Source organism: Pipistrellus hanaki (assembly GCF_964339955.1).
Source record: "Pipistrellus hanaki genome assembly, chromosome: 5".
NCBI lineage: Eukaryota > Metazoa > Chordata > Mammalia > Chiroptera > Vespertilionidae > Pipistrellus > Pipistrellus hanaki.
In genome coordinates this window covers 89,268,600-89,291,991 of record NC_140507.1, presented here as the reverse complement: position 1 = coordinate 89,291,991, position 23,392 = coordinate 89,268,600, and the positions used below count along the sequence as shown (strand labels likewise).

Sequence of the window (23,392 nt, the reverse complement as noted above, 5' to 3'; positions counted from 1 at the left end):
GCGGGTGCCCTTCTGTCCATTAGTTCCTTGGTTTCTGATTCAATGCACTTTACTGGCCTTTCTCTTGCTAAAGGAGATGTTTAAGGTCCCTCTGCTGTGGAAACACGCCCCACCCCTCCTGTGAAGACACACCATTGTGACTTTGAGTTCTGAGTCACTCATGCTAAACAAGCATCTCCAAGGACACCTATGTTCTCCTCCTGGTTGGTGCTCTTGCAGTCCCCTGCCTCAGAGGAGATCTGAGCCATGCAGTGGAAATGTGAGGTCAGGATCCAAGACTGTGCTGGTCCACCATAAGGCCACCACCTTGGCACCAGGCAGCTCTCAGCTCTCTGTTCAGGAAAGGAGAATCTGAGTCAGGAGAAGGGTAAGGCAGTGGTGGCTCTAGATGTCTGGCCTATAATAGTCACAACTGTGTGTGCTCAGCCACGCCTGCCCTTAGAAGCCACGGGGCCTGTGCATTCATTCAGCTTGCTAACAAGGACCAGACAGAAGGGTAGGGTCTCACGGGGACCTCACATCTGGGGCCCGAGTGCTGCCCTGCCAGTGGGTAGGTATCTCTCTTCTCCATTTCCTAGGAAGAGTCCCAGGCAGGGAGGAGGAAAACAAGGAGATAGTTTGACATGAGGTTACCATAAGTCATGGACATGGGCTTCGGGGCACAGTGCCAAGCCCCAGGTATCAGTTTGCAGGGTAGGGGATCCTGGTAGTTGTGGCTGGGTCCTGGCTGCCCAGGGTTCTGGCCATGGAAAGGAATTCCAGCTCAAGAGAGACAAGGAGACCGAGGCAACTCTGTCTAACAGAACTGCGTTCACTCAGTCTCCTTTCTGGAAAATCAGGAGAAACCCCCAGAGTGCTGTGTGCTTGGGGACAGCCAAGGTGATGGAGATGTGGGCAGACGGGGGATGCCTGCCACTTCTTTAACTTGTCTCACAATCTTTTGAAAGGTGAAACGGTGCAGAGAAAACAAAGCTCTCTCCACCCCAGGCTTTTCCGGCGTGGGGTGGACAAAGGTGATTCAGGTTGCCTGTAAATGTGGCCTGAGTCCACGCAGCAGCGGGTCCCCGTCCTCATGGTCCCTCATGGCCACCTCGGGAGAAAGTGGAACTCACACAGGTCTCAGCGTCTCTCACGCTTGCTCATTTCTTTCCAACTCAGGCCACACAGCAACGCCCTCTCCTGGCCCCTGAGCCTTTGCCTTCACTCATAACAGGGTTGGTGAGTCTCTCCCTGGAATTTGAGGAAAATTGGACTTATAAATTGACTTAAGAAGACATAAAACTTCTCTTTGTACCTTATTTGCCACAATAGTTTGACATGAAGAGTAGTGTGAAATTTTCTTCTAAAATAAAATACAGTAAGTCAAAAAAGGAGTTAACTTAAAGGAGGAAAATACTAAGCAAATAATCACACAGGTTATTAACGCAGATACAGCCAAGACTGTGGGAATGGCACACAGACTTCAACTGGTGACAGTGGGTTTCTCTCACCAGCTTGTTCACTGGAAGGCAGTAGGTCTTGCTGGGAATAGCTGAGGATGGAGGGTTGGAAAACTGAGTTGTCAGCCCGGGCCAGTCAGTGCCTCAGTGCATGTCTCTCCGCCTTGGGTGGTATAATTTCCTCTTCTTCATCTCAGCGCTCAGAAATGCTTCTTAAAAACCCACAACCATTCATATCCTTTAAAGGGTGATAGGTAATGATTCTTTTTAAATTAATCGAGGCTGATATTAGCAGAGCCAAGCTTTTGGCCAGTAGCTTTCTCAATTATTTATACATTCACTAAATTTTAATTTTTAAAAACTTAAAGCACTGCAGCCCAGTATTCAAAGGAAATCAGGCCCAGAAGACTATACGTAAGCCGGGGAGCAGGGAGGCACCCTGGGGGGAGCCTGTTTGTGTCAGGGAAATGGACGGCTCATCCCAATGTGTCGATTCACTCAGCGGCAGTTGCCGAGTGCTTTCTGTGTCAAGCTCTGACCCGGGCACTGAGGACACTACCAAGTACCTGAGCAGAAGTCAGCAAACTTTTACTCTAAACGGCCAGATAACACTGGGGGACATGTGGTCTCCCCCACAACTACTCAACTCTGCCTTGGAAGTGAAAAAGCAGCTGTAGATAATAAATGAACGGCATGCCTGTACCAGTAAAACCTCATTTGCCAAACCAATTGGAGGGACTGGCTTGGCCCGAGGACATGGTTAGCCCACCCCTGGCTTAGACTGATGTGATGTCTGCTTCTCAGGATTCCAGCCTAGTGGGAGGCAGGAGAGGGAAGATGCTTAATACCAACCTTGCTAGGAGTGAAGAAAAGGCTCCGGTGACAGGAGAGTGCATGCTGTGTGGCAGGAGTGGCCCCACTCCCAGCAGCGCTGCCAGGCCAGGCCCCCTGCTCATCCTGTGCCTCTGCCCCTCCCCAGGCCCCAGCTGACCACTGGGTCTCCCTCAGGTCTGTGGCCAGTGCTTTTGACACAGCTCACCTGCCAAAAAGGGGCAGTGGCCAGGGAGGGGGAAGGGAGAGAGAGGGACTCTGACCCCCTCCCACCCCATGGGTTTCAAACAAGACTACTCTAATTTCATCTGTCGCATATTTTGGACATCTGTGTACGATTCCATCTATCAGTTTTAAAACCCTGAAAATAACATCTCTGGGTCTTCTAATTTGATTTCTGGAATCAACCCTCGGCCCTCAACCACCTGTCTGTCTTTCTCCCTTCACATTGTGAGCCTGTTACTCAATCTCAAGGTGAGGAAGACCAGGGCTGCTCCTGACCAGCAGATCTGTGTTTATCCCTTCACATTGTGGGTCCTGAAGCCAGCCATGCTTCCTCCCTGGTTTGGCCACTTAGGTGCTCAGAACCCAAACTGATCCCACCTCTGGTTGGTCGGTGCCTCTATGTGTTCTTGCCTGTAACGCTGCTATTGTATAATGCATAAATGTCCTGTTCTGGACTTCCTCCGTTATTCACATTTATATTGCTTACATTTGTACCTTTACCGGTTCTTTCATTCACTCTTCTAGGCTCTGGGGATTGAGGGGGCATTCAACTATAGCTTGGGCCTCTGCCATTTGGTGCTTACAGGATAATGAACAAGTCACACATTAGTCACTTTACCTGACAATTAAATGTGAGCTTACCAACCAGGATGAAGTGCTGGGAAGGGGAGATTCGTGGCACGAGGGGACCGCACACCGGTGGGGTTTAACCTCCTAAGGGAGGTAGGCGATGCTTGTCTGAGGAAGATGTGTTTCATCTGAGCCTAGAGGAGAAGAGAGCAGCTGGAGGCGAGAGGCTCAGCATGTGCAAAGGCTTTGTGGCCAGAAGGAGCCCCACAGAGCAGCAGGTCCAAGGCCTGAGGGAAACCAGAGAGGGTTGGGGACAGCTCTTCACTCGGAAAACAAAGGGCAAAGCAGGGGCTTCACTCAGGACAATGACAGGGTCACATTTCCAGTTGAAAACCATTCTGATTGTAGACAAGTAGGCAGAAAGGTGGCTCTTACCACAGTGTGCCACAGTGTGTGGGGGTGAGAGGGAGGGGAGCGTGCACATATCCGAGAGGGTGGAGGAGGAGATGCTGATGGACTTGGAAATGGCTGGATGGGGTGTGCACCTGAAAGGCATTCTCGGAGGCAGATGGTACCAGCAGAGGCTGTGGGCTTGGGCTGCATGTGTGAATTCTCAGGCAGCTTAGGGACTGTTGGGGTTATGGGGTGTCTAGTAGGAAGTTGTGCCCATGAATCTAAACCTTGGGGAGTTTGGGGTTGGTACCCAACTAAGTGGTCGCCAGCCTATAGGAAAAATTACAGGTTTGAGCAGTTGCCACGCAGCAGGTGAATATCAGAACCAGGGGTCCTGAATGGAGGGGCCTGCCTGGCTGCTGTGGCAGAAAGTTTTGATGGGCAGGCAGAGCTGCAGATGGAGGCGTAGATAATCTGTAGGTTGGTGAATCCATATATGTGGTTCCCATCCCATGGCTGCCCTTCCTCCCCTCTCCCCTCCCCCTCAGTAGGAGCTGAGGTCAACTGAGGAGAGTGAGGGAAGGGAGGTCACAGCACAGGTTTGTGTGGGAAAGGCTGGGAGCCTCTCTGTGGAAAGCAGAGTGAGCAGAGAAACAAGTAGGCAGAGTGGGGCCCATTGAGGTTAGTCATCAAGAATTTATAAGATCAAATGCCCCCTGTGATAGTACTCATTCCTTCATATTGAATGAATTTTGTAAATCATCTCAATATGTGTGTTGCATGTGAAATGCGGTGGTGGGGGAAATGGAATTTGGAAAGAACAGAGTGAAGGGGAGTGAAAACAAGAGGAGTTGGATGGGTTGGCTCAATCTAGCTGCAGACAGAGGTGGAGCTAGGCTAGGGAGAAGGCAGCTGCGTGGGGAAAGAGAGACAATGTGGCCTCCAAGGAAAGTGTCAGGCTCCCCATGCAAGCTGGACCGTGGGTGACCAGTGTCCTGGCAGGAAGGACAGGGAAGGATGTGCTGGGCAGAAGGATTTGCCTATGTGAAGGCTATCAAGTTATGGAGCCGTTGGCTTGAGAAATAGCTGGAAGCTCAGTGAAACAGGGCAATGGGGTGGGTGGGGCAGGACACAAAGCTCTCAGGTAAGTTGAAACAAATGGAAGAAAATCCATATTTTAAATTTCCCTTTAGGCACTTTTCAGAAACAATGATTGTCTGGGAGTTTGCTGAGGATTGGAACAAATGTGAGGAGTGTGGCGAGGCCATAGCCAAGGCTCTGGGTTTGCTCTATCAGGTTTTAGGAATTGGTTCTTTGGGGTTTGATTTTGTTATAGTTACTGATTATAGATTATTGTAGAGTCAATCATTACCACAGGGATGTCACTTGTAAAGATATGGCAAAGTCCCACTCTTTAAAATGAGTTGGAACCACTCCCCCATGTCCGTCTCCCCACCCACCCCCCTCCCCCCCCAAGAACAGACAGGTCTCATTTCTGCCTCAAACTCTGAGGGATAGTGAAAAATCTAGACTCAGCTGGGGCCTGCGTGGAGGAGGGACCATTGCTCACAGTGTGGCTGCACTCCAGGGCAGGCCTGGCACTCCTCTGACATGGAAACCACACAGACTTTCCGTGTGAGCTCGCTTGCCTGTGCACTGTCTCCGGGCTCTTTCAAATGCCTCCTGCAGCAAGCTGCCCCCTAACGGACACAACATTTCCCTTATCTCGTCCTTCGGTTATTGGTCCCGCTTTTCTCTTTCAGAGGGCCGCTGCCAAGGCGACAAGTCAATGTTCTGCAGGATGGAAGTCCTGTCTCGCTATTGCTCCATCCCAGGCTACAACAAGCTGTGCTGCAAGTCCTGTAACCTGCATGACAACCTCACCGACGTGGATGACAGGGCACGGCCACCGCCCGGGAAGCATAATGACATTGAGGAGCTCATGCCCACCCTCCCAATCCCCACTCTAGTCATGGAGGTGCAGCCTGCGCCAGGCCCGCCCCTGGAGGTGCCTCTCAATGCCTCCAGCACCAATGCTACTAAGGAGCACCCGGAAACCAATGCAGTTGACGTGCCCTACAAAATCAATGGCCTGAACAATGAAGTGCAGCCACCCAACCTAATCCCTCGACGGCCAAGCCCATCTGAGAGAACCAGAAACCAAAGGATCCAAGAGCTCATGGATGAGATGAGGAAGAAAGAGATCCTCGGATAGTTCTAATAAAGTGAAAGGTAGCATCAATAGCATTTTTTTTTCCTTGCTTATAGAGATATTCCATGGGATGCCATCCTGTGTCATGGTGATTAAGTCAAAGTTCCCGAGTCCCAAAAGTTTTGAGGGAACAGAGGGAGAATCACATGAAAATGGATATGTGTGTATTATACAGATGGCTGTGAGAAAATGTGGCCAACAAGGAGAACACATGGGTGTCCCAGCCCCAGAATGTTCTAAACCCTGAACTGGGCTTGGGTCTGGGGTAGAGAGCAATGTGGAGGTTCTATAGCCTTTATCAGTGAGGGAGGGCAAGAGGACTAGCTTGGAGAAAGAAGACATTTGCCTCAAGTTTCTGAGCAGTAACCAGTGGTGACAACACAAGCATTTCCTTCTAATCCCCAGGCCTGGACACGAGCCCCAGGGGGACTCAGGAAACAATGATTTAGTCACTAACTTCCCTGTCACTAAGCTGAACGCACTGAGGTAGAGGCCGTGGACTCCGGTGCCTTCAATGCCAGGCAGGTGGTGAGGACAAGTGTGGTGGCTCCAACATTACTGCCTCTATGAGAACTGGCCTGCTGCCAGAGAACATGCTTTTTCACTACAAGTCTAGATTCCGTGTGAAAATTCTGTCTTTAAAGATCAGTCCAAAATACTCGGAGGAGGCCGGGAGTCTGTTAAGGTGCAGGGCCGCCAGGCTGCAGCCTCTGGTCTCAGGCATGACCTGACACAGCCTGGCCAATCAAGGACTTAGGGAAGCCATCTGATGCATTTGGTGCTCACCAGCTGTGCTGTCTCGGCCATGTCTGACTGTGACGCTGGCCATTTCTTCCTGGGAAAGTCCCTGGAATCCTATAACTTTGGCTTGAGGATTGATCTAAACAGGGGGTCATGTTTTCTGCAAGATGAGAATTCAGTGGGGTGCACTCCCAGGTCTCTCTCCTCTCCATGATCCCTGACCTTCCTTGTCCCCTCTGGCCAGCCTGGCCTTGGCCCTGCAGCTCCCCAGAGGGGCTCTCTCCTTCCACAAGCGCATGGGAAGGCTAACAGGCGTGTGCTGTGCTGGGAAGTCCAGTGAGTGGTCAAGGCTGACTCTCCCAGAGGGGCAGGAGTGCTGCCACCAGGATGGTCATGCCTCAGGGACCCACAATGGACTTTTTAGGCTTGGGTATGCTTGTGGGGGATAGGCCTGCCCTATTGGAGCCTTCCAGCCCCCAGCCCTGCCCCCACTGTCATCCCTTAAAAGTTTCAATAGGGAACTGCCAGATCTGTCCTCTGATGGGAGGCACTGGGTGGGATGTGGGGAGAGCCTCTTTTGCTCTTTCCAAACAGTAACAGTTTCTATTTCAGCAGAATGGTGCTTTGTGAGCAAGATGTGAATGAGAGAGAAATAAGAAGGGAGTGGGTGGAGATGAGTGGGAGAACAATGGCTAATTTTTACCTCTCCCTGCATTGATATTAACATGCAGCTTCAATTTCCCAAAATTGTAAGACCTGGGGGGCATATTAGCTCCTTAGCTGGGCCTCCCTTAACATTATTGGGCTTTTCATACCCACAGAGTTCCAGAACCTTTTTATTCTTGCCAGTCAGATCTTAAAGAACTCTTTCTTGTTTAAGTCCCCATTATATAGGCAAAAATACTGAGGCTCAGGAAAGTACCATGCCAGCAATTTTATACTGAGTTTTGCAGTCTTTGTGTGTGAATCTGTGCGTGTGTGTGTGTGTGTGTGTGTAGCCTAAGGGACAAAGAAAGGGTATAGGACATAGTGAGGACCATTCTAGGGTAATGCTTAACTGTCCAACCGGATGATGACCAGCCTTCCCGTCCCCTGGTATAGCCGCCCTCTCTTTCTGCCACCATGCCCCTCACATGCTCAGACACTGTGCAATGTCTAAAGGAGCTTGCTGACTCCTAAGAACTAAACTGGAGAAACGTTTTGAACATCTCTCATAGTATCGCTTCTTCTTTAGTAAGGTGTGGTATACAGTGCTTTCACAATCCTGTCATTATAATTAGGAAATGGGTCCCTCTGCTGGTATTGGTTACGACCTGAAAGACTGGGCAGTTCGTGCTTGGGTCTGTCTTGGAATGTAAAGGAAGTTTGGGATGACTAACCCTGGCCTGGGGTCCTCAGAATCAGAACGATCCACTCCCAGATCCTAGCAAAGTGGGGCTGCATATCTTGGGGCCAGAAATCTTTGGAGAGAGGCCCTCAGTGGGACATTGCCAGGGGTACCTGTCTTTGGCTAGTGGGAGAGAGATGTGCTCCAGAAGCTGTAGGCCAGCAAGGCCATGACCTCACATGCCATATTCAGTGCCTTGGACCATATATCCAGAGTGCTCCAGACGTAAGCAGTCCTCAGAGGTCTCTCCCCAAGGAATGCAGTGTTCATGCAGCTCTGAGACACTGAAAGTCGCTGAGCTTGGGACGGTTGGAGAGCAGGCTGAGCAACAGTGCTGAGCTTCCAGGATCAGCCCTGTGTTCAAAGCTCCTGCCATGTGTGTAGAGAAGGCCACGCAGCTATTCTAGCTGAGTTTCATAACACCATGTGTGACTCAGGTGTCCTCTGTCCACAGTTAAAAAAAAAAAAAAAAAAAAAAAAAAAAGCTGAGGGACTCGAGGATCACTTTATGTTCACAGGGAGAATTGTGCTAGCATTTTGGCACCTGGCTCTTGATATATTGCCTTTGGAAAACCCATGGAATTTCACATATAAGCATTTCATTTGTATTTCAAGTTGGTTTGTCTTTTTGCTTGTTCGTTCCTTGGTTTGGAGTGTATAAATGGTGCTCAATAGTCAACGTCTATCAGGTGACTGTGTACTCCTGTGTGACAGGCAGCCAGCACACACAAAATCATCATGGTGCTGAACTCCAACCACATTTATCTTACTGATCACAGCAAACAATACATCTCTCTTCTGTATAGTAAAATTTGGTTCCTTGATTTTGTAACTTATTAAAGTCACAATGTCTGTGTTTTTGCACATCGTGCTTGTGTTGTTTCTTACCTCAATGGCACTTGTCCACATGCCCAGCTTGGACTTGAGCAGATGGAAGGATGTGCTGCCCTCAAAAAGCCAAGAGGTGAGGAGGAGACCAGTACAGGGTGAGAGGCAGCCAGAGGGACTTATCCCTCGCCCAGCTGCCCATGGAGTTAGCTTGCCAGGTGTCTGGAGTAAGCCCACAGCTCCAAAGGAAACCTTTAGTTCAGAGAGACGAAGATGCTCCAAACACCTCCTCTTCCCCGATTCTATCTCTGCTGTAGTTAGGCCTTCCTGGAAAAATACCCGAGGTTGTGTTAAACTTGAATTTCAGAGAATAACAAATAATAATTAATGTATGTTCCATTTTTATACTAAAAACTTTTGTTGTTTCTCTGAAATTCAAATTTAACTGAGAATCCTGTGTTTTATTTTGGTAACCCTGCTTATAAAAGACAAGTTCATTTGCTCTGGCCCTCTTTGATACAGGTGTTGGGGAAAAGGAACACTGAAGGGTGCAAAATTCCCCAGCCAAGAAGGAGGCCAACAACATGTACCAAGAAATCATTCTAGTTTGGAAGGGGCCTGCAGGTGGCTTTGGGATGCACAAGATTTCTCCTCTTGTTCACTGTAATTTGTTTGGACTCTGTTTTCATAGTAGAGTTGTCCTTTAGAACAGGGAACAGGCAGTGTGTGTTTAGAGTAGGGGAGGAAGGTCAGTTGACGAAGCAGAACTGGCTGAGATGAAATGTTTGAAAAGGTTATTCATAACCAGATAGCTCAGTGAGGTTCTTTTAGAAAACAGGTCTGGGTTACCCAGGAAGCAGTAAGGAAAACCCAGCCTGTGCTTTCTGAAGATGTGGACAGATGGCTAAGAGGAGCTAATTGCAGAGGTTCTGGCCACAACCCCTCCTCTGTGCACTGTGTAAGTCTCTGTCTCACAGGCACAGACTAGCCAAGCCATGGTCACACCCTGCTGTAGAGGCCACGTGGCCAGTAACTTACCCTCTATACCTCATGGTTCCACAGAGTTGTATCTTCAGTCTTGTGATATTACTCATAATCCATACTCCCATGATTTTATACCCCAACATTTGTATGCACACCCCAAATTATACATGTCCTGGACCAGTGGTTGGCAAACTATGCGTCGCAAGCCACATGCAGCTCTTTGGTCCCTTGAGTGTGGCTCTTCCACAAAATATTGATACCAAGGCCTGGACGAGTCTATTTTGAAGAAGTGGCGTTAGAAGAAGTTTAAGTTTTAAAAAATTGGCTCTCAAAGGAAATTTCAATCATTGTACTGTTGATATTTGGCTTTGTTGATTAATGAGTTTGCCAACCACTGCCCTAGAGCAAAGGAAACTATGGAGAAAAGTAAACAAATGAGACTATATCAAAATCAAAAGCATATGCACAGCAAAATGAAACCATCAACAAAATGAAAAGACAGCCCACTGCATGGGAGAACATATCTGCCAATTATTCATCTGATAAGGGGTTAATTTTCTAAGTACTATAATATATAGGGAACTCATGCAACTTAACAAAAGGGAGACTAACAATTCAATTAAAATATGGGCAAATGACCTAAATAGACACTCTCCAAAGTGCATATATTAAAAAGAGACATCTGAAAAAGTGCTCAAAGTCACTAGTCATCCAAGACATGAAAATTAAAACTACAATGAGGTATCACCTCACACTTGTCAGAGTGGCTATCATCAACAAATGACAAGTGTTGGCGAAGATGCGGAGGAAAGGGAATTCTAATACACTGCTTGCAGTAATGCAAACTGGTGCAGCCTGTGGAAAACAGTATGGAGTTTCCTCAAAAAATTAAAAACGGAATTTCAATTTGACCCAGTAATCCCACTCCTGGGAATATATTCTAAGAATCCTAAAAAAACAATCAGAAAGAATATATGCACCCCTATTTTCACAGTAGTACAATTTGCAATAACTAAGATTTGGAAACAGACCAAATGCCCATCAGCAGATGAGCGGATTAAAAAGCTGTAGTACATTTACACAATGGGATACTATGCAGCTATGGAAAAGAAAAAATTCCATTTACAACACCATCGATGGGCCTGGAGAATATTAAGCTAAGCAAAATAAGCCAATCAGAGAAAGATAAGTATCACATGATCTCACTCATAAGTGGAATCTACTGAACAAAATAAACTGATGAACAAAATAGATCCAGAGGCAAAAAAGCATGGAACAGACTATCGAATTTCAGAGGGAAGGCAGGGAGGATGGGTGGGAAACAATCAACCAAAGAACTTGTATGCATATATGCATAACCCATGGAAAAGAGAATAGGGTGGTGAAAACCTAGAGTAGTGAACGTGCTAGAAGAGGTCATTTCCTTGCCTCACACCCAGAGGTAATCACCATCCCAACTTTTGTGTTTAAGTGGAAACTCGTCTCCAAAGATGATTCCCCAATGAATCATGTCCCCAGGTAGTCACTCAACCCTTATACCATCTCCCTTTGAATCTGGGCCAAATCTGTGAATCATTATTGACCAATGGAATACAAGAATTAATGCTGAGTTATAAAACTGAGTTATAAAATTTGCAACTTGTCCATAAGTCTCTTAGAATGCTTGCTCTTGAGTCACTGTCAGCCACCCTTCTATGGAGAAGCCCAAATAAGCTCTTAGTCAGCTATCATCAACTGCCATAGATCTTGGAAATCAGCCATTTGACTGCAAATGCATTAGAGACACCAAGAATTGCTCAGCTGAGCCCAAACATGGAACCAAGACAGATACCAATCAATTGTTTCAAGCCATAAAATTTTGAAGTGAGTTGTTATTAGATAGTCTAGCTAGGATAGTAGAAAGATAACTAGAATACCTCTCATTCAATCACTTGCTGTTTTTAATTTCTTCATATTTATAAATCATTTAGTATAAATTTTGAAAAACTGGTATCATACTATGCGTAGCTTCCTATACCTTTTAAAACTCATTAGTATGTTTTAAAATTCATGTTTTGCATGTAGCTTTGGTTCATTCATTTTTATTACATTCAACTGTGTTAATATTCCAAAATTTATCCATTCTCTTATTAATGGACATTCTGACTACTTTCAAATATTTGCTATTATGGTCAATGCTAAGAATACTTGTATACATGTCTCTTTGGGCTCATATGCAAGTATTTATCTAGCATATATAAATAGAACTTTTGTTTTATGACATGCACATGGACAACCTTACAAGATGTCAATGATTTAAATCAATTTATACTCCCACTATTAGAGTATGAATGTGTTATTCTACACATTCCAAAACTCATTGTTGTCAACCATCTTAATTTTTTGTCATCTGTACTTATAAAATCATGCCTATAGCCCTTATATGTATTTTTAAGTACTAATGAAGTTAAGCATTTTTTAATTTTTGCAAATATGTATTTCTTCTGTGAAATAAGCAGTCATGTATTCAGAACACTTTTTTTTACTAGGTTGTCTTGTTTCAAATTTTCCAGATGATTATTTTAATGTGATCAAATATGTAAAATATTTATATAACTTACTTGTTTCCTGTTTAAAAAATTCTTTCCTACTTTTAGGTCATAAAGTTCTCTCTTACATATTCTTCCAAGGTCATAGTTTTGCCTTTTATGTGTTATGGTGAGGGTAGGCATCTTTTTTTTTCTTTCTTTCTTTCTTTCATGAGAACCATTTGTCTTTTTGAGCCATTACTGAATAGTTCATTCTTTTTTCATATTTGTTGTCATGAATACTAAAATTTTCCCATTTTCTTCAGCAGGTTTTTTGTAAATACCTTTTTACTAAGTTAAGGAACTTCCTTTCTATTGCTTAAGCTTTAACATGATTGAGTGCTGAGAATTTTGGCTGCTTTTTCTGCATTTGATGAGCATATAGATTTCTCTCCTTTAATCTGTTAAGGAGGTGCATAGCATCTGTAAGTTTTTAAATGTTAAATAAACCATGTATTCTCATTTTTTAAAACCCTACATTTATCATGACCTATTAAACCATGCTAATGCTATTTGGGACTTTTACTCTTCTGTTCATGGGTGATAATGACGAGTAATTTTCCTTTATGTTTCTATGTCTGATTTGGGTAATGAGTTTATTAGAATCGTTGTGCTGATATATCATTTCCTCTGAAAGCCTTTGTATAAGACTTACATGTTCTGTTATTGAAAGTTTGATAGACCTCACCTTAAAAATAACTGGGCCTAACATTTGTGAGATTTAATTCAGTTTTGTTCTTGTTTTTGCTGATTTTAAGGCTATCAAAACTTGAGGAATGTTAGGATTTAAAAGTCTGTGTCCCAACAAAACCTGTATGTTGAAATCCAGGCAATGACATTAGAAAACAGAAGCTTTGGGAGGTGATTATCAAGAGGGTGGAGCCCTTATGTATGTGATTAGTGTCCATTTAAGAGGCCCCACATTATCCCATCCACCATATAAGAACACAAGGCATTGGCTTTAAAGCTGGTAGAGTGTCTCCACCAGAACACAACCATGCTAGTTCCTTGATCTTGGACTTGGCAGCCTTCAACAGTGAGAATAAAATTGTTTATAAACCACCCAATCTGTGATACTTAGTTCCAGCAGTTCAAACAGATTAAGACAGGGAAGTTATATTTTCCTAGAAATTTTCTCAGTAATTAGAGAATTTAAATGAATGGTTGTGGGAAAAGGTGCAGGTGGAGCATTTTAGCATGAGAAAAGTTTGTTCCTCACAAGTCTAAAACAATGATATTCAATAATCCCAGGAGGCAAAAAGTGAATTCAATGATTTTTGCTTTGCTTACACTCTACCTCTAATAGCACTTTTTCTATGTTTTTTTAAACAAATGGATATTTCAGTCTTTGAGTCCTTCCTATTCCTGACAAACTGGGCAAAACTAGATGACTTTGGCCTCTGTCAAGTTCAATAATTTTAGTCTGTTGTGACATAACTGCTCAAATTATTTACATTTCAGAAATGCTTAAGTAGACTAACTTATTGAAGGATAGAATAGTCCATTTTTGTAGAAAGAAGCACCTGACCTTAGAACCTGATTTTTTCTAGTGACCTGCAGAGCATAGGGAGTGAGTGCTATGTGATGGGGGTGAAAGTAACCTTGTTCACTTTAATTTGAGGGAGGATAACCTGAGTCCCAGTGGCTGCTGATCAGAGAGCTCAGGAAACAGGCACAGCCTGGGGGGACAAGAGTTGTAAATTAACTTGCAAAAGCAGTAGCTGTCTGATTAACCCTTTTCAACTTAATTAATACAGCAAAGGTAATCACTTTATGAGGAAAAACAAGTGAAATATTATGCACTTTGTGATTTAAAATAAAGTCACTTTAGAAAAATCACTTTGTAAATTTTCTTTTCAAGTGGATGGCTTAGAAAGCAGAGGAGAAACAACCTAAAAGTTGTAACAAGCAGCAAGTACAGAATTTGCTTTTAAATAAAAAATAAATAAAAAACAAAGTTTTACAGTGAAATAGCTACACCTGCTTCCATTTCTCCTCCAAAACTGTCTTCTTACCAGATGTACCGGTTAATAATGCGGATTTATAATAAAAGAAAACACGATAATTTCAAGAGAAACAAACATCAAAAGTGCTTTATTCAAAGTAATGTCAATCGCTAGCATCTTTCAGGTAATTTGTAGATATCTTCCCAATAGAACATTTCTTGTTTTGAGGCAAACCATTCAGAGACCCAATTTTCCACTTCTTTGTACATTTTGAAGTGATGCTCAGAAAGTCAGAAAGTGTATATACCATCAATTGGAACAAGTGGTAATCTGAAGGAGCAAAGTCTGGTGAATAATTTCCAGGCAAGATCTTTTAAAGTGTCTTTAACTGTTTTTGAAGTGTGTGGTGGTGCGTTATCATGAAGCAAAATTACTTTGCCATGTCTTCTGGCACATTTTGGTCATTTCACGATCAAAGCATCATTCAAATGAATTATTTATTGTTGGTAGTGATCAGTATTAATGGTTTCACCTGGTTTTAGCTCATAATACACTATACCTTCCTGATCTCACCAAATGCAGAGCATTGTCTTCTTTCTGAAGCAATTTGGCCTTATAGTCGATGTTGATGGTTGACCTGGATCAACCCATGATTTTGTGCATTTGGGATTCTCAAAATAAATCCACTTTCCATCCCCAGTCACAATTCGATGCAAAAAAGACTTTCTTTCATGCTATTGAAGCCACATTTTACTGATGACTTTTCTGTTTTCCATTTGGCTTTTGTTCAGTTGATTTGGCACCCATTTTCCTTCCTTTAAAATCTTTCCCATTGCTAGTAAGTGATCGGAAATTGTTTGCTGTGCAACATTTAATCTTTCTGCAAGTTGTTTTTGAGTTTGGCATGCATCTTCATCCAATAATGCTTGTAATTGTTGGTCTTCAAACTTTTTCAGTTGACCTGGAAGTTCTTGGTATTTCACATAGAAATAATTACTTTTAAAGTGTTTAAACCAGCGTTCACAAGTATCTTGAGATGGAGCCTGTTCACCATAAGCTTCCCGAAGTATACGATAATTTTCAGTAGCACTTTTCTTCAAAATAAAGTAATAAATTAAAACTTCCTGCAAATGCTTTTATGGCATTAAATTCGACATTTTTAAACGGAAAAATATCTATGATGTTAACACCTTCAGAAAACTTAACATATAAAGTTTTGAAGCTTGCTGTTAATACAACAGCATACATATCAAACTACATATATATCAACATATGTGTAACTCCATCTATTAAAAAAAAATCTGCATTATTAACCAGTATACCTGGTAGTACAACTTGCTTATATAACACTTTCATATAATTTCCAATAAAAAATCCCAAATTAATCTGAAATTTTTATTTTCTGGCTGCATTTTTATATATGTCAACATGCTTCCCAATGATGCTTGTGAAAGTGGTGGCTGTTATCACCAAAAGAAAAAGAAATAGTGACCCTTTGATGTTACAAATCCTCTTTTTCATAGTCAATAATAAATTAGGAACATATGAAAAAACATTTTTATAGATGCTTTCTTAATATTCCTATGGTTATCCTGCATTATGAAATCTCTGATATTTGATGAGATCTAAATTCTGAAGTTTAAGTACTTTTTACCACTTTCTCTCCAGTGTGAACTCTTTGATATTCAGTATGGAATGAACTTCAATTGGAAGATTTTCCACAGGCCTTATAGTTTTTCTCCAGTATGAGTTCTCTGATGATTAGTAAGGGATGAGCTCTAACTAAACGCTTTTCCACATTCCTTACATTTATAAGGCTTTTCTCCTGTATGAATTCTCATATGTGTCATAAGTGATGAACTTTGTCTGAAAGCTTTTCTACACACTTTGCAGTCAAATGGTTTCTCTCCAGCATGAATTCTCTGGTGCTGAATTAGAGCTGAGCTTTGGTTGAAGGCCTTTTCACAGTCATTACATTTATAAGGTTTTTCTCCAGTGTGAATTTTTTGATGAGTATTAACTGCTGAGTGGGAACTGAAGGCTTTCCCACATTCTTTACATGAATAAGGTTTTTCACCTGTGTGAATTCTATGATGTATAATAAGAGCTGAGTGGTAACAGAACACTTTGCCACACTCATAACAATTAAAATGTTTCTCTCCAGTATGAATTCTATGGTGTCTACTTAGCCGTGATATGGAAGTAAAGGGATTTCCCACACTGACTACATTCATATGGTTTCTCTCCAGTATGAATTCTATGATGTTGAATAAGTGATGAGCACTGGCTAAAGGCTCTCTCACATTCATTACACTTATACGGTTTTTCTCCAGTATGAATTCGCTGGTGATTGTTAAGGGATGAACTACCTTTAAATGGTTTTCCAAATTCATTACATTTATATGGTTTCTCTCCAGTATGCATTCTCTGATGCATCTCTGATGAGAGATGTAGTGAAGCTAAATGCTTTTCCACAGTGACTACATATGTAAGGTTTCTCTCCAGTATAAACTCTTAAGTGCTGAGTTAGAGATGAGCTTTGGCTGAAAGCTTTCCTACATTCCTTACATTTATAGAGCTTCTCTCCAGTGTGGATTCTCTGATGTTTATTCAGAGAAGAACTGTGGTGGAAGATTTTCCACATGTTACATTTGTAACATTTTTGTACTGTATTGACTCCCAGTTGTTTAAATAGAACTGAATAATGCTGTAAATGGGATTTCCTTCCTCTGGAAACAATTCTAGGTTTCCTAATCAGTGATGATTAAACAAAAATGATATTTTATACAGATAACTATCTCTCTCAACCTGTTTTATTTGCTGTCCATCACTTCACTTTACAAATCAATCCGTTCACATAACTAATCTACTGTTGAGCATTTAGTTTATTCCCACTTAGTAACTCAAAAAATGCTGGCGTGAGCATCCCTGCACATCACCAGAAAAGTATGCAAAGCTTATTTCCTTAGGACATATTTCTAAAGGTATAATGTTAGTTCACAATCTGCCTTCTCTTTACCATCCCCCAAAGCCCAAGAAGGAGGTCACAGGCCAGGAATATTCTGACCTGTAAGGACAAACACAAATTAGGAAGAAGAGGCTGTTGGAAACCCAGGGAGTAGCCTGCTCCCGGCCCTGTTTCCTTCCTGAATTTCATTCTCAGTCCTTTCCAATTGTAAGTCAACCTTTTTAATGGCTAAATAAGCCTCACCACTCAGGAAAGTTTCCTCAAGGACATAATAACCATCTCTTCGAATGTGCCAAGCTCTGTTTCCTGAGAGATGGGCTAACTTTTCACCTGACAAATGTGCCAAAGTCAAAACTGGGTTGAATCGACTCATCTAAAAGAACTTTCTATCTCTGCAATCTCTTTAGTGGATTATCTGTGATGCACAATGATACATCCTTCCTTCCTCCAACTGATGGACAGAGAATGACGTAAACTCCACCTGCAGCTGGACATTCCTGAGCACCTAACCAGGCACCTTATATGGACTGCACCTGCCAAATACCATAAGCCCCCGATTCCTAAGTCCCTAGGTCCCTAATCGTGTGACTTACATGAAACCACCAATCAGCATGTGCTGAGTGCCCTAAGCCCTGTCCCTTCTCTTTCCTCCCCTTAAAAGGTGCCTGCATCCCGACCCTCTTCCTCTTGCCCCTCTGGAAGCAGCCGGCAGCGGTCCTCTCCTCCAATAAAGCCTGTGCCCTGGCATCCCGGTCTCCGGCCCCTGTTTCATCTTTCACACACCACATTCTTACACTTACTCAACAAGAGGACTTAACATTTAGTCAATAAGAGTGCTTTCTTTCTCTTCTACTTTTGTAGAGAGGTTTTCTGGGTTGGAAAGAGATTATTTTTTAATTCTATTTCCCTAAGTGTCATGATGGGCAAAGACGGGAAGAAATCACCGCGGACCAGATGCTTCCCTCCTCAGGGGAGGCTTGCTCACTTCCTCAAGCCTGCCAGAGTCATGTGGATGGGGGTGGGGTAGGGGGTAGTTTAGGCCACAGGCTAATGTGTCAAGCTCAGGGAAGGCCTGCATGGCAGTCTTACAAACTTAAAGACCTAAAGTAACCACAAAGGATGGTCTGAAATTAAACTTTAACTAAAAGCAGTTATGGCGGATAGTCATGCCCTAGGCTGATATTTTCCCTGACAAGGTCAATTTTTACCTAAACTGAGCCTATTGTCTTTTTGCATCTATAATAGCATATCCTTGAAATGTCTGAGTAACTTGTAACTTTCCTTTTTCCGAACCCCTTAAGGCACAACCTAATGCGTCTGGGCAGCAGGACAGATACCAGAAATTCCTTCCTTGTTATTGTTATCACCTTAATTGTTGACTGTAGGCTATCCTGCACCCACCTAAGTATGTGTCTATTATTTTACTCTTATCCAAACCCCCTCTTTGCTTTCTCCTGTCTCTCTAATCTATCACCAATGGATTTCATGTAACCCACCTAGGTCCCCTCCATTGACTGCAATGTATAAAAATAGATGAAGAAACCGCCATTCTCTGCAGTATTATCCCAAACTGTTGGGATACTGCTTCCCCGCTGATAGATCCTCCTTTGCCCCAACTGGTGGGCATCTGCCACTGGGACATCCCCAAGACACTGAACCACCAATCAGTGTGTGCCAAGTTCCCTGGGGCCCACTCCTTCCAGTTCCTCCTCTCAAAAAGCATCTTCACCACTGCAAGTGCTGCTGCTCTCCCAGTCTGTGAGTCAGCCCAGCTGGGTCCCTCCTTCTTCTCCTCCTTCTCCTCTAGTCCTGTTTTTCTACCCTCCTCTGTAATGAATCCCACTCGTTAGTGCGGAATAAACCTCCTCCTCTAACATGCCTTGGTCTCCAATTCCCATTTCCTGTGCCTCGAACCTTACACCAGCAACTGTCAACTCAAACTCACAAAGAATTCTTTACAGGTTTGGTTAAAATAAACCCACAATGGTTCTTCACAGGTTTGAATGTTTTTACGTTAACAGTTATGACCTCTTTCCCTTTCACCATCTAAATGAGCTCAGTATTGCTTGTCAGTCCAAAATCGCCCACTACTAGAGTATGTATGTATCCCTGACCATACCTGCTGATACAGAGGTCTTCTTTATCAGATCTTCCTAGAAAACCACCTGGACCCTTACCATATACTGCTAGAGTTGACTGGAAAGGCAAATGCCATGTCTTTTCTCTGTGAATCCCTGGAGTTGTGAGGAATTATTTGACTCTTCCATGTCTTCTCCCTCCATAGAGCAAAACACCCCGCATCCCTCACAAAACTGAGTGTGACAGTGGCATGGGACTGAGGGCCCATTCAGTTCCTAGCCAACAAGTAACTGTTAAGTGCAGAACTCACAATGCAACTGGCCCTGAGACAAGGAAAACACCTGCCTTCCAGACTTCCTCACCTGCCAGGCCCTCTGATCCCTCTGTGGGCTTACTGCCTGGGGAAGCTCAACAATGAACGAAGCAGTTTCTTGAACCTCTGAACCCAAAAGGTGTTCAGGAACCTTCCTCACCTGATCCTGGGCTGGTAGCAACACTTCTCCTTGCCCGCTGCCCCTCTTGGAGAAGGCACCTGAAATAAAATAAAATAAAAGAAAAGAAGCTGTGACATCTCTCCATCCTGTCAGCACTCCCACCCTCATTAGGCCAGCCCAGGTTACAAACTCCACACTGAGCACCCTGCAGAGGGAACCTGGCACAGCCCAGGCAAACACAAGTTCAAAGGACCCTCAGCTTGGTCACCAAACCAGGAGTGGGCAGCAAGCATACCTCCCGTCACTGGGCCTGCTACTGTTCAGCCAGTGACTTATGAATAAAGATGAATCAAATTAGGGGATTAGAATGATCAGAAGTACATTAACAGAGTAAAGGGCCGTCACACTGAGCTCACAGTTAATGGAAAATGACAAATATTTCACATATCTGCACTTTGATATTTTGATCTAATAATTATAATTATGAAAATAAAAAGAGGGCCTGACCAAAAGTAACCAAACAGGATAGTCTGAATATTAACTTAACTGGGCAGATCATGGTGAGCAGTCATGTCCCAGAACTATGGCTTCCTTCCCAAAAGGTTAACTTACATTAAGGGAGCCCTATCTATTGTTCTTGCATATCTAGCAGAACCTGGTTTTGGCATGTCAGAAATTTTTGCTTCCAGATTCTTCAAAAGGACCCACTAGCAGCAGAGTACAACACTGAAACTCCTGTTGTTACCCTGTTACCCACATAACATCTCTCTTCCATGTAACTGTTAAATGTTAACTATCCTGTATCCACTATGTATCACACTCCTTTTCTTATTTTTTTTTTAATATTTTTATTTATTTGAGAAAGAAAGAGGAGTTAAACATGGATGAGAGAGAAACGTCCATAGGTTGCCTCCTGCCCGCCCCCTAGTGGGGTTCCAGCAGGAAACCCTGGCATGTGCCCGGATGGAAAATAGAACCAGTGACCTCTCCGTGCCTGGGTGGATGCTCAACCACTGAGCACACTAGCTGGGATGCATCTCTCCATTTCACTTTTACCCAACCCTTCCTAGAGATTTCCCCACTTACTTTCTCCCACCTTCTTAATCTAGTACCTTCCTCACATTTGCCTTTGATTCTAAATATATTTTAAAAAGCCCTAAGACTGCCATTCTCCAGAGCATTTTCCCCAATCCACTGAGATCTTGCTTCCAAGCATGTGCTTCGAATCTTGGCTCAAATAAATTCTTAAGGCTTTGACATTTCTTTCGATAACTATATTAACTCTTCAAATGTCAATTGAAGAACTAGCTAAGCACAAATTCCTCTTTCCCCTCCCTTTGAGAAGCTGTGCTACCTTTATGAAGAAGAGTTATCATAGCTCCTTACGTGTAAAGGAACCACTGCTTACCCACTTTCCCGCCCCCACCCCGAAAAATACAAGACAGAAGGAATAGAGTCACTGGCTAGAAATGAACGTTTAAAAATATAATTAAAGGAAGTAATTTAACAAGAGAACAAAATTACTTTAGGCAAAAATAATAATTTAACTACATCACTCTAGAAAAACAATGCCAAGGATTGCAAAACGGATAAATACAAAATAAAATGTAACTCTGGGGGAGTGGCAGAACAACAAAGGCTACGGGGGGAGGGGGAGGGGACCACCACAGGGTTCATGAACCCTGAAACAAGACAGCCTTCTGCACCCCCTCCACTGGGGCCATTTCTCCAGGAGCCCGGCCCAGGCTGAGGGCCCGGGTGGGCGGCCGCAGCTCCGAGCTCCAGCCTCCGGGCCGCTACGGGCACGCCCGGGGCGGGCACTCGCGCTCCGGGCCGCCCGAGGAGGTGCACGCGGCGCCTGTCCCGCCGGCAATCAGTGCCCCGCCCACTGCGCAGGGCACGCGAAGAGCGGGCCTCACCGCAGGCCGGCGAAACACCCAGTGGAGGAACATTAACCGCGACTGCGCCCTGAGAGCCGTGGGCCCGCCCTCTCCTCGCAGAGCTTTTCCTCTGGAACTCCATATCCCAGGCGCCACCGCGGCAGGTACCACTACAGTGGCCGAGGAGGGCCAGAGAAGGTTGAACCTGTCTTTCAGCATCAGCTCTATCCACTTATCTATCCTCTCGTGCACACTTTTTATTCGAAATTATAATGGCAGTGATAATAAAAGGGAAAAGTGGCGCTCCCTAATGGTTTATTCTTGGTTGGTAAGAGAAGTGTTAAATCTGTTACAAATTTTTGTCTAAATTGTGTTCAAGTTTTGTAACCCATAAAAGGTATATTTTAACTGTCATTCATATGTTTAGGTAAAAGCAAAAACAAAAACCCAGTAATTCCTTTCCATGACACTCATTCTTTTTTAAATGGTTCATTGTAATCATAAAGCTTGTCTTCCATCATTGATTATAGTCCCCTTCCTCCAACTGTATCCTCTTGACTGGCACCGAACATACTGAATAATATGTTCTCAATACTGTTGAATAAAGGGCACTTGAAGATAGAAAATAAAGAGATTAACTAGGCCAGAAAAATAATATGAAAAAGAAATCTGGGATCACAATGTTGCAGTAAGACATCATTTCAGAGTAAAAATAATTAAATTGGACACATGAGTTATTTTGTATTGATAAAGATACACATTACTAACATTAAAGAAATGCAAATCAAAATCACAATGGGATATCAGTTCACACCTATTACTGTGGTTGCTGTAAAACAAATCAATGCAATACAGAAACAAGTATTGGTGAAGACCTGTGCCTTGCTGGTGGGAATGTAAAATGATGAAAACTTGTGCCTTGATGGTGGGAATGTAAAATGATGCAACCAATCGCTTCTAAGCCTTTTGACTATGATCAAGTGTAAAATGATGCAGCCACTGTGGAAAATAGTATGATGGTTTCTCAAAAAATTAAAAATATAATTACTATGTGACTGCACAATTCCACTTCTGGGTATATTCCCAGAAGAATTGAAAGCAGATATTTAAACATAGTAGCATTATTCACAATAGCCCAAATGTGGAAATAACCCAAGTGTCAATGAAGAGATGAATGGATAAACAAAATATGGTCTGTACATACAATGAGCTATTATTTAGCCATAAAATAATTTAAAAAGGAAGTTCTGAAACATGCTACAAATATGGATGAGTCTTGAAGACATGCTAAGTAAAATAAGCAGACTCCAAAAAGACAAATATTATATAATTTCACTTATTTGAGGTATCTAACTTAGTCAGATTTATAAACAAAAAGTAGAATAATGGTTACCAGGAACTCAGGGAAGAGGGAAATTATTTTTTTGTTTAATGGGTACAAAGTTGCAGTTTGAAATCATAAAAAAAGTCCTGAACTAGTCTGGCCCAGTGGATAGAGCATCAGCCTCTGGACTGAAGGATCCTGGGTTCAATTCTGATCAAGAGCACATGCCCAGATTGTGGGCTGGATCCCCAGTGGGGGGCATGCAGGAGGCAGCCAATCAATGATTCTCTCTCATCATTTATGTTTCTCTCTCTCCCCCTCTCCCTTCCTTTATGAAATAAATTTTAAAAAATATTTTTTTAAAAAAAGAGAAATAGCTCATAGCCAATTGGCTTGGAGATCAACGCTTCCCAGTGATACCAACAACAAGCAAGGCTTAACAACAAGACTGCACACACAGCCCACAAAGGGCTACACCAAGACTGTCCACCTCAGGTAACTGGGAGGCTGACTCACTGAACCATATAGGACACCTTAGCACACAAAGCCACCCTACCAACTCAGGGAAGCTGTGAAAATGCCAA

General features: G+C 43.3%; 1 protein-coding gene across 2 annotated transcripts in view; it reads left to right on the top strand.

Annotated features, from left to right (window-relative positions):
* The window catches only part of ADAMTS2 (ADAM metallopeptidase with thrombospondin type 1 motif 2), a 237,261-nt gene extending 228,599 nt beyond the window's left edge, over window positions 1-8,662 (top strand). Inside the window, exon 22 of one of the 2 annotated variants that reach the window (XM_084885158.1) lies at window positions 5,222-8,662. In XM_084885158.1, the coding sequence (XP_084741284.1) occupies window positions 5,222-5,673 (452 nt within the window). In that variant the 3' untranslated portion in view covers window positions 5,674-8,662. The remainder of the gene's footprint in view (window positions 1-5,221) is intronic. The other variant, XM_084885159.1, reaches the window with a different exon arrangement.
* Window positions 8,663-23,392: the final 14,730 nt, after the last annotated feature.